This window comes from Cetorhinus maximus, chromosome 16, assembly GCF_964194155.1.
Source record: "Cetorhinus maximus chromosome 16, sCetMax3.hap1.1, whole genome shotgun sequence".
NCBI classification, from domain to species: domain Eukaryota; kingdom Metazoa; phylum Chordata; class Chondrichthyes; order Lamniformes; family Cetorhinidae; genus Cetorhinus; species Cetorhinus maximus.
The window spans coordinates 96028971-96046345 of NC_135894.1; the positions used below are offsets into that span (position 1 = coordinate 96028971).

The 17375-nt window shown below is 44.8% G+C and overlaps 1 protein-coding gene across 3 annotated transcripts in view; it reads left to right on the top strand.

Annotated features, from left to right (window-relative positions):
- ncam2a (neural cell adhesion molecule 2a) overlaps positions 1 to 17375 on the top strand; it is a 1392794-nt gene that overhangs the window by 1169344 nt on the left and 206075 nt on the right. For all 3 annotated transcript variants that reach the window (XM_078560368.1, XM_078560369.1, XM_078560370.1), the window contains exon 13: positions 10472 to 10591. In XM_078560368.1, coding sequence (XP_078416494.1) covers positions 10472 to 10591 — 120 coding nt within the window. The remainder of the gene's footprint in view (positions 1 to 10471; positions 10592 to 17375) is intronic.

Sequence of the window (17375 nt, forward strand, 5' to 3'; positions counted from 1 at the left end):
AAGGACAAAAGAGCTGAACTCACAAGGTGAGTTGAGAGTGACTGCCCTTGACATCAAGGCCGCATTTGACCAAATGTGACATCAAGGAGCCCTAGCAAAACTGGAGTCAATGGGAATCAGGGGGAAAACTCTCCACTGATTGGAGTCATACCTAGCACAAAGGAAGATGGTTGTGGTTGTTAGAGGTCAGTTATCTCAGTTCGAGGACATCACTGCAGGAGTTCCTCAAGGTTGTGCCCTAGGCCCAACCACCTTCAGCTGCTTTATCAATGACCTTCCTTCCATCATAAAATCATTAGTGGGGATATTCGCTGATGATTGTACAATGTTAAGCACTATTCACGACTCCTCAGATACTGAAGCAGTCCATGTCCAAATGCAGCAAGACCTGGACAATATCCAGGCTTGGGCTGACAAGTAGCAAGTAACATTTACCCCACACAAGTGTCAGGCAATCACCATCTCCAATAAGAGAGAATCCAGCCATCGCCCCTTGACATTCAATGGCATTACCATCACTGAATCCCCCACTATCAACATCCTGGGGCTTACCATTGACCAGAAACTGAACTGGACTAGCCATATAAATACTGTGGTTGCAAGAGTAGGTTAGAGGCTAGGAATCCTGCGACAAGTAACTCACCTCCTGACTCTCCAAAGCCTGTCCACCATCTACAAGGCACAAGTCAGGAATGTGATGGGATACTCCCCACTTGCCTGGATGAGTGCAGCTCCCACAACACTCAAGAAGTTGGACACAATCCAGGACAAAGCAGCCTGCTTGATTGGCATCAAATCCAGAAACATTCACTCCCTCCACCACCGACGCACAGTAGCTGCAGTGTGCACCATCTACAGGATGCACCAAGGCTCCTTCGACAGCACCTTCCAAACCCATGATCACTACCATCTAGAAGGACAAGAGCAGCAGATACATGGGAGCACCACCACCTGGAAGTTCCCCTCCAAGTCACTTACCATCCTGACTTGGAAATACGTCACCGTTCCTTCACTGTAGCTGGGTCAAAATCCTGGAACTCCCTTCCTAACAGCACTGTGGGTGTACCGACACTACATAGACTGCAGCAATTGAAGAAGGCAGCTCACCACCACCTTCTCAAGGGCAACTGGGGATGGGCAATAAATGCTGGCCCAGCCAGTGAAGCCCACATTCTGTGAATGAATAAAACAAAAGCATTTGGGGATGGTCTGTTATCATGACCGATGCTATATAAATACACGTTGGTCTTTCTTTTGAAGGCCTCCCATTGCTCATTTTACATTTTACCTGTCAATCTTCGATTCCAAATATTCCAAATAAATATTTTCATTTTTGACTTGTCCCTGTCCCTTTACACAACTACTGTAAACTTAATGATATTGTGATCCCTTTATTCCAAATGCCCCCAGTGAAACATGCCCTTCTCCATTCCCCAGAACTAGATCGAGCACTCCTTCCTTCCTTCCTTGTTGGGCTGGGATCATACTGATCAAGAAAGTTCTCTTGTACACTTTTCAGAAATTCCTCCTGTCCTTTGCCCTTTATACTTTTATTTATATTTATTAAAATAATTGAAGCTCTCATTCTCACTACTCTAAAGTTCTTGCATCTTTCTGCAATTTACCTTCAAATTTGATGCTCTATCTCCTTCTCGTTATTTGGTGGCCTGCAGTTTACAGCTAGCAGTATAATAGCTCCTCTGTTATTCCTTAATTCTAACCAAATGGATTCTCTCTTTGAACCGGCAAGCACATCATCCCTTTCTAGCGCAGTAATAGCCCATGACCCCATCTTCCATGACCCCTTCCCTGTCTTTTCTGAATACCTGATAGCCAGGAATACTAAAAGCAGCCCCTTAATTGCACTAGATCTCCATTATTGCCACTGCATTATAATTCTATGTAGCTATTTGTGGCTGCAGTCCACCAATCTTATTTAACTCGTTCAATGCCATTACACACGTGCACTTTAACCCCACCTTAGTCTGCCTGACATGTCACCACTGCTCGATCCCTCCTGTTCCTGAGCAGCCTTTATTCAAATACAGTCCTTCCCAGTCCTCTGTGCACCTTGTATCTCTTCTCTAATGCTTCATCCTGGTGCCCAACGCGCGGGAAAAAATTAGTTTTAACTCTTGCCGACAGCACCAGTTAACTTCCCCATGAGGACGTTCGTCCCAGTCCTATTCAGTTGTGACCCATCTGCCTTGAACAGGCCCCTGTAGCTGCAGAAAATGATCTGTTTCTGTGCTGGAAACACTTAGGCGGAACCATCCCAGATTTGCACTAAGTGCTGTAGCGGGCAGGAAAAAGGACGTTTTACCAACTGGCCACAGAGGTGGGTTTTCACACCATATCATCCCATGCCCCCCCCATTAATCATGTATTCCCAGGAAACATGCTGTTTTACTTCCGGTTGGTTCCCAATTCACCCGCCACGCTGTCACCTTGCCGCTCCCTCAAGCGCCATATTTAAAGTGCAGCCGTGCGCACACCTCTCAGTGCTTCCAGCCCAGGACTGCTGCATAGAAGACGTGGCTCCAAAAGGCAAGAATACTGCAGCCTCCTGATTCAGTGATGCATCCCTGGGACGCCTTCTGGACATCGTTGGAGCCTGCTGCGATGTCCTCTACCCCCACTCTGGCTGCAGGAAGCCCATCAGCCTCACAACTCTGGTTTGGGAGGCAGTGGCAGTGGTGGTCAGTGCCAACGCTGCGCAGAAGAAGTTGGCCATCCAGTGTAGGTGGGGGATGAATGATCTCATCCATGCAACCAGGGTGAGGCACCCATCTCATCATTCTAAACTCACACACTCACAAGGCCTTGACACCTTTACTGGCATCTCACTCACTGCCAGTTCAAGGGACATCACCACTCACTCTCTCACATGCACCCTCACATCTCCATCTGGCTTCATCTCCTCTGAAGACTGCCTCCTCAGCCCTCACACTCTTGAGGCCACACGGACAGATCAACATGTGTCCCCACACACACCCTGGGATACCCCTCATCCTCAGTCACGCTCTAGTCCTGCAGCCTCTTCCCTTGCCTGAGGCCACTTCTCCCGCTTCCCCAAACAAGCCCTAGCCCTGCAGTCATTGAAAAGCCACCCCCACCACCTTACAGCTGGTTTCATAAGTAGAGACCTGCCCGTGAGCCCCCCTAAAGCTGAGGTGGTGCTGCCTGATCACTGCACGTGCTGCCCGAAGCAAGGCAGGCAAACAAACCTCAAAGTCCCAGGTGAAGTGCAGCTTGCCGGATGCACGTCCCTTATGTTCGGTTGTGAAACACGTCGATGTGCCCGGATGATCCAGTGTGGGGGGATGATTCCGGTGAACAGGACTTACAATGATATGAAAATGTATTGAAATGATGTTGCTGACATCCGGTGGCGGGAAACGTGGCCTGTCATTGACGGGTGGAGCAGACGATCGCAAACTGGTTTCACAATGGCATGAAACAGATTTTTGGCCTTCCAAACGTCTAAGAAAGATTAACAGTTGTAATCTATGGAGAATGTATGCTTTTGAAACAATATAATCTATGGAGGGTTTACACTGTAGAATTTTTACAGTGTTTACACTGGACATATAGCCAATATACATACAGTGAAACAGTGTGAGCTATAGAGGACACATACGTTGGAACAATGGGATCTCTACACCGGCCATGCAATGCTGAGAGAGCACTGGACTGTTGGGGATGTTATCTCTCAGTTGACATTAAAACGAGGACCCGTCTGCCCTCTCACAGGTAAACATAGAAACATAGAAAATAGGAGCAGGAGTAGGTCATTCGGCCCTTTGAGCCTGTTCCGCCATTCAATATGATCATGGTTGATCCTCTATCTCAACGCCGTACTCCTGTGCTCACCCCATTCCCTCTGAAGAAAAGGTAAAAATGTCTTTCAAAAGATATTGTGCTTTTCTATTCTCCACACTTCCCTAGATTATATTCTATCTGCCACCTTATTACCCACTCACTGTCTATATCTCTTTGCAACCTCTTTGTATCTGCCTCACAGCTTACATTCTCACCTGCTTCCTATTGGCAGGAAACTTACTCTGCATCTCTTCATCAAAGTCAGATTGTAAATAGCTGAAGACCCAGCAATGTTCCTTGCAGCACTCCACTCGTACGATCACCAGTAACCAAAGTGCCACGTCCCATGGATCAAACCCCTGCCTGCAACCTCTCACCAATTTTTTTTTCTTTATTCTTTCATGCGATGTGGCATAACTGGCAAGGCCAGTGTGTGTTTCTGATCCCATCCCTAATTGCCCTTGGACTGAGTGGCTTGCTAGGCCATTTCTGAGGGCAGCTAAATCACATGTAGGCCAGATCAGGTAAGGATGGCAGATTCCTTAAAGGACGTTAGTGAAGAAGATGGGTTTTTAACAACAATCAATGATGATTTATATTCCAGCTTTATTTAATATTCCAGCTGTCACGGTGGGATTTGAACCCATGTCCCCAGAACATTAGCCTGGATTATAAATACACACTGACAATACCACTACGCCACCATCTCTCTATGTACTAGAAATATTGGCCAGGTCACTGAGGAAAACTTACCTTTTCATCAAAGAGAATGGGGAGAGCGCAGGAATACGGCGTTGAGATAGAGGATCAACCATGATCATATTGAATGGAACAGGCTCGAAGGGCCGAATGACCTACTCCTGCTCCTATTTTCTATGTTTCTATGTTTACCTGTGAGAGGGCAGACGGGTTCTTGTTTTAATGTCAACTGAAAGATAACATCCCCAACAGTCCAGTGCTCTCTCAGCATTGCATGGCCAGTGTAGAGATCCCATTGTTCCAACGTATGTGTCCTCTATAGCTCACATTGTTCCACTGTGTGTATATTTACGATATGTCCTGTTATTCCACAGTGCGTACCCTCCATAGGTTATATGATTTCATAGCATACATTCTCCATAAATCACATTGTTAATCTTTCATAGATGATTGTGTTCCATAGTGTATATTCTCTATACATTCATTGACACTTAGCATGCATACTCAAACCTGCTCTTCAATGCACATGCTGACTAGATCTCACTCTTCCTCTAAGACTAACCTCTGTTTATCTGAAATTCCCTGCATATTTTTTTTCTTTTAAAAAAATTATTCATGGGACATGGGCTTCGCATACTGGGCCAGTGTTTATTGCCCATCCCTAGTTGCCCTTGAGAAGGTGGTGGTGAGCTGCCTTCTTGAACCGCTGCAGTCCATGCGTTGTGGGTACACCCACTGTGCTGTTAGGAAGGGAGTTCCAGGATTTTGACCCAGCGATAGTGAAGGAACGGTGATATATTTCCAAGTCAGGATGGTGAGTGACTTGGAGGGGAACTTCCAGGTGGTGGTGTTCTCATCTATCTGCTGCCCTTGTCCTTCTAGATGGTAATGGTCATGGGTTTGGAAGGTGCTGTCGAAGGAGCCTTAGTGAATCCCTGCAGTGCATCTTGTAGATGGTACACACTGCTGCCACTGTGCATCAGTGGTGGAGGGAGTGAATGTTTGTGGATGTGGTGCCAATCAAGTGGGCTGCTTTGTCCTGGATGGTGTCAAGCTTCTTGAGTGTTGTGGGAGCTGCACTCACCCAGGAAAATGGAGAGTATTCCATCACACTCCTGACTTGTGTCTTGTTGATGATGGACAGGCTTTGTGAGTCATGAGGCGAGTTACTTCCTAGCCTCTGACCTGCTCTTGCAGCCACAGTATTTATATGGCTGGTCCAGTTCAGTTTCTGGTCAATGGTAACCCCCCAGGATATTGATAATTGGGGTATCAGTGATTGTAATGCCATTGAACATCAAGGGGCGATGGTTGGATTCTGTCTTGTTGGAGATGGTCATTGCCTGACACTTGTGTGGCACGAATGGTACTTGCCACTTGTCAGCTCAAGCCTGGATTTGGACATGGACTGCTTCTGTATCTGAGGAGTCGCTATTGGTGCTGAACATTGTGCAATCATCAGCAAACATCCCTACTTCTGAGCTATTGATGGAAGGACGGTCATTGATGAAGCAGTTGAAGATGGTTGGGCCGAGGACACTATCCGGAGGAACTCTTGCAATGATGTCCTGGACTGAGATGACTGACCTCCAACAACCACAACCATCTTCCTTTGTGCTAGTTATGACTCCAACAAGCGGAGAGTTTCCCCTCTAATTCCCATTGACTCCAGTTTTACTCGGGCTCCTTGATGCCACCCTCGGTCAAATGTGGCCTTGATGTCAAGAGCAGTCACTCTCACCTCACCTCAGGATTTCAATTCTTTTGTCCATGTTTGAACCAGGGCTGTAATGAGGTCAGGAGCTGAGTGGCCCTGACAGAACCCAAACTGGGCATCAGTGAGCAGGTTTAAGCAAGTGCTGCTTGATGGTACTGTTGATGACCCCTTCCATTACTTTACTTATGTTGGAGAGTAGACTGATGGGGCAGTAATTGGCTGGGTTGGATTTGTCCTGCTTTTTGTGTACAGAACACATCTGGGCAATTTTCCACATAGCTGGCTAGATGCCAGTGTTGTAGCTGTACTGGAACAGTTTGGCTAGAGGCGCGGCAAGTTCTGGAGCACAAGTCATCAGTGCTATTGCCGAAATATTGTCAGGCCCCATAGCCTTTGCAGTATCCAGTGCCTTAAGCACTAGCCTTAGAGAGCTGCCTGACAATCAGATGGTATATCCCATTGTGTCACAATGTGTGAGCTCTATATCCTGCTATTTCACAGCGTATTTCCTCACAAATGTAATAAAGAGGAGGATAGGCTTCAAGTAAACAGACATAACATCAAGTAACACTTCACTAGCGTATCAATTCAAATTTCTTTCCTTCTGCATTACAGCAAGCAGGGGAGCCAACATACAAAATGGTTTTGTGCATGTGAAGTAAAATCTGAGAAGTATCAAAAAGCAAGGAAACGTAATTGATTCTTCAAGGAATGAACAATGGGATTTCAAGTTATCAATTTTAGGTTGTATATTTCCTGAAGCTGCTTATTTCGTTAAGACGTTGGCCTGGATTTTGCGGTCAGTGTCAAAAAAAGGGATGCTCACCGCTGACCTTGATAAAAGCTTCACCTCTGTGAGAGATATAGCTGTCAATGTGGCAAGAACTTTATCTCTCTCAATGTGCAGGTGATTGTTGCGTTTTTTAATGGGGAAAATGTCAGGGTGCCATGATGCCATCAAGACGCCGAAGTAGTCAATCACATTCAAGAATTCTCACAGATAGCCAACCAGGAAATGAGAAGCAAGCTTAATCGAATCACTTTTTAAGAAAACAATTTGCAGAGAGCAAAAAAACATCTTGGACATGCACCTCAGATTAAGGTAGAGGCTGAAATATGAGCAAATTTTAACAAAAATAAAAACATAATGGAACTATGTTCCACAAATATAAAAGTGTTTTTCAAGGCTAAATCAGCTGTTTAGTCACAGTCATTACTCAATTCGCTATTAAAAACACACTTGCTATTAAAAATGAAGTGTCACTGTGTTCCTCACTGAGCGTGGAGCCTGGCCACAATCCCAAAGGCTGCACCGCAATGATTTGATGCTGAAAGCAGCAGTAGTTGCTTTAAAGCGAGATTGCCATCCCTATCTTGGGAGAAAGTCCCGCATTAGAGAGCTGCTGTCCAATCGGATGGCCGACAGCTTTCTAATCCCTGCAGCGCTATCTGGGGGCAGTAGTCCCAATACACCGAGGAGCTCTGGTAAGGCTGTGCTCAGGGGCCTCAGCAAGGTTCAAGCATTCAGGAGAGTAGGGGGAGGATTAAAGAGGGGCGGCGCCTCTGATGAGACCAGGGAACCTGCAAAGGAGGTCCCCCCCCCGCCCACCTTTGCCTGACATCAGCCCATGCCGCTAAATCTGCCAGGCTTTCTCCATGGCATAGGCCTCCTCCACCGCAGATAAAATGCCAGCAGCAGCGGGATGGGACCCTTGATTGGCCATTAATTGGGCCAATTAAGGACCTCAGTTGGCCCAAGGAGAGGTGAGTCATCTGAGGCTTACCCGGGCCCCTGTAAAATTTCAGGCAGGTCAGGGGTGGGTGGGTAGGTTGCAGGAAGGCCATGTGCTGGATTGTATGTGTCCTCCTGCCTCCCAACCCACCGACAAGGAGCGTAAGATCCTGCCCTCGGTTACATAACTTTAACCAAGGTTCTGCTTTTTATGGAGTTCCTGACGGTGACATGAGGGTGGAAAAGCGGAAAACCTCATCAACTAATCTCACCGATTGCCAGCTGTGCAGCCTGAGGCAGAGTACTGAATGATAAATGGCAACTTCAGGGTTTTTGTGCTAATTTGTGCTTTCACTAAACCCTGGGGCAGAAATTTTCGCTCGGCGGGCGGGCACGCGCCCGACCCTCTCGGGCGTGAAAGGACACGCGTTGGTGTCAGCTGAGCATGCTGATGTCAACACGCAATCGAGCGATAGTTCGGTGGGTGCACATGCCGGAGCTGAAGCTGACAATTAAAAGGCCACTAAGCAATCAATTAAATCAAATTTTTCGCTGCCCGTCCAACCTAAAGTTTGGCGGAGGGGGCAGGCGAAAAGACCAAGCGGCCTTTGCATTTTTTTTGGAAACCTCATCCACGGGCGGGATGAGGTTTCCAAAAGCAAATAATTTTTCCTTTTTTACATGACATGTTTCATTACATTAATTTTTAAAAAAAATCTCTTCATCTCCCTGAGGCAGCTCCGTGCCTCAGGGAGAGTATGGAGCGCTCCCTCGCGTGCATGCGTGAAGTTCACCCTTGGCTGGCTCTCACTCCCCCCCTCCCCCATCACCCCCTCCCCATACACAGGCAGCGCTCAGCGCTGCCGCTCACATTTCATGCTGGGCAGGCCTTAATTGGCCCACCAGCGTGAAATTGCGGTGTGATGCCGATCACGGGCAGCGGGCAGCTTCCTTACCGCCCCACCTACCCCCGCCAAGCACCCCCGCCAAGGGCAAAATTCTGCCCCTGTAGTTGTGGTCAAATTCAAAAGGTAAAAACGCTGCAAATTCAAGGCCATTACTATGTATGGGACACGTTAGAGATTAGCAGCTATAGAGTAACAGAGTTTATTGTACATAGCCTTGTGCTATTGATATCAAATCATCGGGGTCACCAAGCATTTATACTTTTATATTAAGGAAGTTGAAATCGTTGATTCCACCACCCCAGATCACCCCTCCTGAGACCCTTCCCAATTCCTATAACCTACTTCAGCTCTACAAGCCTCCAAGGTCTCGGTATTTCTGCAACTCTGGGATCTTGTCATTCACTTACTTCACTTCACCATTGGCGGCCATGCCAAAACCCAGCTGGCACCAAGCTCTGGAATTCCTTCCGGAAATTGGTCCCCTTCCCACCTCTCCCTCTTCCTTCAAGGCATTTCTTAAAACCCACCTCAAATCATCCACACTGCCCGATGTGGATGGTTGCCACGCCTCCAGGATTTGTCCTGGGGCCTCCAGGAATTGAAGATTAATCTGCAAGACATTGCAGCGAGCAAAAAAATGGGAGAAAAATCAAGGAGACCAAAACAAGATTGTTTTTATTTTCATTGGCTTTAAACGTTTTCATTTATTACTAATAAAAAGTATTGTAGAAAGGAAAACAAGGCTATTTTACTGAGAGTCAGGATTAATCCGCTTGGATTTTTTTTTTTAGTAATGTTGATTGAAGGATAAATATTAGCCAGAACAGTGGTGACACAATGAGCGCTATTTGATCTTTTGTGTCCATCTGATGGGGCCTCAGTTTAGTGTCTCATCCAAAAGATGGCACCTCTGGCACTGCAGCACTCCGCCAGCACCACACTGCTGTGTCAGCCTAGATTTTCATACTCAAAAGTCTTTGTTGGAAGTTGAACACACAGCCTTCTGACTCAGAGCTGAGAGTGCTGCCTATCGCAGCTGAACATCTTTGTGAAAACCTTGAGTGCCCGTACGCTAGTGTAGCTGTTAATTAAGTACACCAATCCAATGACCTTGGTTAATAATCAAGTGAACATGAGGCGTTCAAATCCTCCCATGGCTGTTTGAGAATTTGAGTTCAGTTTAAAAGTCCGGGGCTGGTATCAGTGGAAATAACTGTGAAGTTTTCAGGGTGCCATAAAAGCTCAACTGGTTCACGAATGCACTTTAAAAAGGAAACCTGCTCCCCTCCCCTAGTCTGAGCCTATGTGTGGACTCCAGACCCACACCAATATGGTTGACTCTGAACGGTCCTCAGTAGTGGCCTGAGCCGTTTCAAACTGCTAAATGGTACAAGAAGGAGGGCAGTTATGCTTGGGCAGTAAATGCGGCCATGCCAGTGATGCCTGTATCTCTAGAAGAATAAAGAAGGCTAAACTGGAAAGCTTTGGTGTGGCCCTCAGAGAGGCCAGCTGGCTAAAGAAAGGTGGTGAGATATTATTGGGGGTAGACTAATATCTCCCTGTTAATTTTCTGCTTCCTCTCTCTGTTTATAGCTCACGTCGTCCTTATCAACCTGAAGCCAAATTCAACCTACCAATTCAGAGTAGCAGCGGTAAATGGCAAAGGCCAAGGAGAACACAGCCAGATGGAAACCTTTCAGACTCTCCCAGTCCGTAAGTAGCTTAACTTGTCTGCCTTTTCCAGTAATGGGAGGCTTCTGACTAATATCCAAAGTCCTTTTCATGTCACTTCATAATCCATTGTAATGCCTTGTCAAAAAGAGAGGGAAATACTTGCTGCAAATCTCTCCTGAGCCCTTCTTACGTGATGTTCTGCAGTTTACAAATAGAATTATGGTCACAGCTGTACTCTGAAAATGATTAATAGATATATATATTTTCTTTGAAGCGATGATTGGCTGCTGAAACAGTCACCTGAAGATATATAGATAAACCGTTTTCAGATTTTACTGTAGGTATTTGTCCACTTATGCATGGTTCTCCGTGCACAAGATGGACAATAGTGCTGCCCAAAGACCACAGCTATTGCTGTGGAATCTCACCCTGGATTTTGGATGGGATTTGGGGTGGTGGGGTGGGGGCAACAGAGTGGTTTTAAAAAGAGGCTGGACCCTGGGGCTGAACTTTATGGAAAAAAAGTTGGTGTCGAGCCAATCGACTTTAAACAAGGCTGCCCCACAGACGTAACATACTCTGGGCGACCTTAACGAGGTCACAGAATCATAGAATTGTTACAGCGCAGTGTTATGACACAGCGGATGGTAAATGCTGAGCTGTTCAAATCCCAGAGGGAAACTTGAAACAACTATCACAGCTAATTTTCAATTTGTATGTTTCGAGGTGCGGGCTTTGAATTCAGTAATAATAAGACCACCAAGCCTTAACAGGTTTTTATATAACTAAATTAAACATTTATTAATAAAAGAAAAGATTGTAAGCACATACATATGTCTACAAATTACTGCTACAATAACTTATGAATCCCCTAGTTAATTTGATTCTCAGTTACACCTTCATTAAAGCAACAGTAAAACACGTAGATTTTAAAAGACCCAGGGAAAGTAAACAATACCCTGAACAGTCACATTCAAAGTGAGTTCTCTTAACTTCAGTCCCTGGAGGCAGAAATGTGGTAGATACAGGCTGAAGGCATTTCACACTTGTTACATCTTAGGCTGCATCCCTTACACACAGCCTTCAATCCATTATACATATTTTCCCCTTTGGATGCAAATATCCATTGTTTCACTATGTCTTTGGACTTTACCTTCCTGATAATAAAAATCTCTTATAGCACTAAGTTTTACCAGTAATCTTTGGGAAAAATAAACATACTGTTTCATAACTTCTGCTGGCTAGGTGTAATATTTCACTCCCTCTTTTGAATTCAAGCTAGTCTAGTTTATTTACAAATGCCAATGTCCCTTTACAGCTTACATTCTAAACTTACCCCATGTTTACATCAAAGTGTTCAGACCAGCTGACTTTAATCCAGTTAACTAACGCACACACACACAAACACACACACACACGCGCGCGCACACACGCACACACACACATTCCACGACATCACTGCAGGAGTTCCTCAGCCCAACCATCTTCAGCTGCTTTATCAATGACCTTCACTTCGTCATAAAGTCAGAAGTGGGGATGTTCGCTGATGATTGCACAATGTCCAGCACCAATCATGACTCCTCAGATACTGAAGCAGTCCATATCCAAGACCTGGACAATATCCAGGCTTGGGTTGACAAGTGACAAGTAACATTCGCACCACACAAGTGCCAGGCAATGACCATTTCCACTAAGAGAGAATCTAACCATCACTCCTTGACATTCAATGGCATTACCACTGCTGAATCCCCCACTATCAACATCCTGGGGGTTACCATTGACCAGAAACTGAACTGGACTAGCCATATAAGTACTGTGGCTCCTAGGGCTGGTCAGAGGCTAGGAATCCTGCAGCAAGTAACTCACCTCCTGTCTCTCCAAAGTCTGTCCACCATCTATGAGGTACAAGTCAGGAATGTGATGGAATACTCTCCACTTGCCTGGATGAGTGCAGCTCCTACAACACTCAAGAAGCTTGACACCATCCAGGACAAAACAGCCGCTTGATTGGCACCCCATCCACAAACATTCATTCCCTCCATCACTGACGAACAGAAGCAGCAGTGTGTAACATCTACAAGATGCACTGCAGGAACTTACCAAGCCTCCTTAAACAGTACCTTCCAAACCCACGACCACTACCGCCTAGAAGGACAAGGGCAGCAGATAGAAGGGAAGACCACCACCTGGATGTTCCCTTCCAACCCACTCTCTATCCTGACTTGGAAATATATCGCTGTTCCATCACTGCCACTGGGTCAAAATCCTGGAACTCCCTCCCCCCAACAACACTGTGGGTGTACCTACACCACATGGACTGCAGCGGTTCAAGAAGGAAGCTCACCACCACCTTCTCAAAGGCAATTACTGATGGGTAATAAATGCTGGCCTAGCCAACAACGCCCACATCCTATGAACGAATAAAAAAAAAACTCCCCTCCGAACCTTCTCTTTTCAGCTTGATTTTCAAATGTATTTTCTACCTGACACCTGTCTTACACATGGTTTTTCTTCTTTGTCTTAATTCCTCTCTCCTTTGTCATCCAGAGAGCTCTAGATTTGTTTGCCCTACTTTTCCTTTTCGAGGGAATATACCTTGACTGTGTCTGAATTATCTCTTCTTTGAAGGTAGCCCCTTTATCAGCCACCATTTTTCCTGCCAACCTTTGACTGCTATTTATTTGGCCTAGATCCATTCTTACCCCATTGAAGCTAGCTTTCCCCCAGTTAATTTTTCTTATTCTGGACTGTCCTTTGTCCTTTTTCATAGTCTACTTGGCCCACCTCATTTCCAAAAGGCAGCTCTAGCAGTCCCAGCAGTACCAGAACTCAGTAGTGGGCAATGCTGGCACTGCAAGCTTCTCCACAAAGAAGAGTGATGGTGACCAGAGTGAGTCCCAGGCTTTTAGGGTGGGAAGGGATCGAGCATCCTAGGGAGGGTGAGGGAGGGTGCGGGGTGAGTTTCGGTGTCCTGACAAGGAGGCACAAAGGGAGGCATAACCTCTTGGGGGGTGGGGAGGTTGGCAGGGTGTCGAGGGCTGGCCCTGATGCACACAAAGCACCCCCCAAAGAACATACTCGCTCCCTTTCCACCTTTTAACCAGGTGTTAAAAAACAGAGTTCTCACTCTCAGCTGCCTGCAACTGCCCATCGTTTTGTGGCATTGGAGGTAGATTGAGGGCCTTAAGTGGGCAATAATTGGGCTCTTAAGGGCCTCAATAGGCTTAAAGGTGGGAAAACTAGTGGGGTCACTATCTACCCCTCCATATTATGGGAACAGGTCAGGGTGAGCAGGAAGGCAGTGAGCTAACCCCTGGACATATTTTACATGTCCCGTACGAATATGTTATCACCTGCACCACAAGCCACAATACCCTTTTTTGTGGCGCCTTATCAAATGCCTTCTGGAAATCTAAGTACAGCACATCTACCGGTTCCCCTTTATCCACAGTACATGTGACTCCTTCAAAGAATGTCAATAATCTGATTAAAAATGATTCCCCTTTTACAAAACCACATTGACTCTGCCTGATTGCCTTAAACTTTTCCAAATGCCCTGCTATAATATTTTTAATTATAGCTTCTAACATTTTCCCTATGATAGGTGTTAAGCCAACTGGCCTGTAGTTTCCTGCTTTCTGTCTCCCTGCCTTTTTGAATAAATTTGCTATTTTCCAATGTAATGTAACCTTCCCCGAATCTAGGGAATTTTGGAAAATTAAAACCAACACATCAATAATTTCACTAGCCACTTCTTTCAAGACCCTAGGATTTGTCAGCCTGTGGCTCCAACAATTTGCTCAGTACCACTTCTCTGCTGATTGTAATTTCCCTGAGTTCCTCCCTCCTTTTCATTTTCTGATTTATGGTTATTCCTGGGAAACTTGTATCCTCTACAGTGAAAACCGATGCAAAATACCTTTTCAATTCATCTGCCATCTCCTTACTTCCATTATTAATTCCCCAGACTCACTTTCTATAGGACCAACACTCACTTTATTACTCTTTTCTTTTTTAAATATCTATAGAAGCTCTTACTGTCTTTGTTTATATTTTTAGCTATTTGCCCCTTATATTCTAATTTTTCCCTCATTAATCTTTTAGTCATTCTTTGCTGTTCTTTATATTCTATCCAATCTTTGACCTACCACCCATCTTTGCACAATTATATGCTTTTTCTTTAAGTTTGATACTGTCTTTAACTTTTTTAGTTAACCACAGATGGTGAGTCCTCCCCTTGGAAGTTTTCTTTCTCGGGGAATGTATCTATTCTGTGTATTTTGAAATATCCCTTTAAAAGTCTCCCACTGCATCTCTATGGACCTATCGCTTAACCTCATTTGCCAGTTCACTAGCTAGCTTTGCTTTCATGCTCTCACAATTGCCCTTATTTAAGTTTAACATACTAGTCTTGGACCCACTCTTCTCTCCCTCAAACTGAATGTAAAATTCAATCAGATCATGATCGTTGCTATCTAAGGGTGCCTTCACTTTGAGGTTATCGATTAATCCCATCTCGTTGCACAACACCAGGTCTAGTATAGCCTGCTCTCTCGTTGGCTCCAGAACGTGCTGTTCCAAGAAACTATCCCAAAAGCATTCTAGGAACTCTTCATCTAGGATACCTTTAACCATCTGATTTTTCCAGTCTATCTGTAAATTAAAACACCCATGATTATCGCAGTACCTTTCTGACAAGCTCCCATTATCTCTTCCTTTATACTCTGTCCTACCATTTAGTTACAATTAGGGGGCCTGTACACCACTCCCACAAGTGACTTTTTGCCTTTGTCATTTCTCATATCAACCCAAATTGTTTCTACATTTTGGTTTCCTGAACTTAGGTCATCCCTCTCTAATGCGTTAATACCATCATTAATTCACAGAACCACTCCTCCATATTTTCCAAGTTTCCTGTCCTTCCTAAATGTCCCATACCCTTCAATATTCAAGTCCCAATCTCTGTGACCCTTTTTTTTATTCATTCACAGGACGTGGGCTTTGCTGGCTGGGCCAGCATTTTATTGCCCATCCTTAGTTGTCTTTGAGAAGGTGGTGGTGAGCTGACTCCTTGAACCGCTGCAGTTCATGTGATGTAGGTAGAGCCACAGTGCTGTTAGGAAGGGAGTCCCTGCAATCATGTCTCTGTAATGGCTATCAGATCATACTTATTTATTTATTTCTATTTGCACTATCAGTTCATCTGTTTTGTTTCGAATGCTATGTGCGTTTAGATAGACGATTTTTCTTAGTGGGTGGCTGACCTACACCATCAATTTTACATGCGGGTGCCAATTGAAAATCAACCCTGCACTCTGACATTTCACCTAGATTTCTCGCGAATAGGAGAAAGGCTCTTATCTAGGCTGTCAGAATGTTAATGCTGAGATGAAAATTTCTGCAATTACAGAGTATCCTGCTGACAGATCTTTTCTCCTATGTAATCATTCACTCAGCAATTTGATCTAAACAAAAATAACGTAAGTTATTTACGCAAGTCAATGAATTTATGCTATGTTCTACTATCTGAGGGTAAAAATTTGACAGTCCGGTTAACATCATTAACATTGAAATCAATATGACTAGATGGGATGTTATACACTGCACGGGTAATGTCATCCAAACAATCAGACTGGGCGCAACTGTGCAATGGGAAATTAATGAGAAACAGTTTGTCTATTGTTATTCTTTTATATAAAGTATCACAACCCTGGCAAATTTCAACCACCCCTTCGTCTCTCTGTGGAACTAGCAACTGAAGAATTCAGTACATTCACAGCAAATGAGAGGGTAATTGATGCATGTAACCTCCATACAATAGGAATGATTGGAAAAGAAAGAAGATTTGCTTTTATCCAACACCTTTCACTCTGTCCCAAAGCTCTTTACAGCCGAAGAAGTATTTTTGAAGGGTAGCCACTGTTGTAATGTTGGAAACACTGCAGTCAGTTTGCAAAGAAATCTGTTAATAATCAAATCATCAGATTGTTTATTTTTTAGTGTTGTTGGTTGAGGGATAAATGTTGGCCAGGATACCTTTTTTTAAATTCATTCACGGGATGTGGGCTTCGCTGACTGGGCCAGCATTTATTGCCCATCCCTAGTTGCCCTTAAGTAGGATCATTCACCTGCACATCTTCATGTTGGTCCTGTGGGTTTATTTACATCCACCTGAGAGGGCAGACAGGGTCTGGATTTAGCATCTTGTTGGAAAGCCAGCACCTCTGACAGTATAGCCCTCCCTCAGTACCACACTGGAGTGTCAATCTAGATTATGTGCTCAAATCTCTGGAGAAACTTAAATCTTCTGATGCTGGAGGGGAGAACGTTACCCAATAAATATATTGGGTTCATTGGCATTGTACACAATGAATGGGAATGGAAAGGAGTTTGCTACATTGGGAAACTTCTCTGTGGGAATAATGCCATTGGAATAATGAGCCTCAAACCGATCTGTGTCAAATACTTTTCAAAGATACTGGAGCAAAATAATTGTAGTTCATTGTAAATGATAAAAATGTGCTTTTGACTTTTTAATATCTTATTTTTTTAAATAAACTGCTCCATTTGTTGCATTTCTATGATGGCATGTTAACTGAGATCGAATGTAAAGTTCCCATTGGCAGAAAGCAACACTGAAGCTATTTTACTCGCAGAAAGCCAAACAGATGGAGAGACTGAGATACTGAGTCAGAGAGACAGAGAGACTGGGACCTGGAGCCAGAGAGATGGAGAGATTGAGACACGGAGCCAGAGAGATGGAGAGATTGAGAAACGGAGCCAGAGAGATGGAGAGATTGAGACACGGAGCCAGAGAGATGGA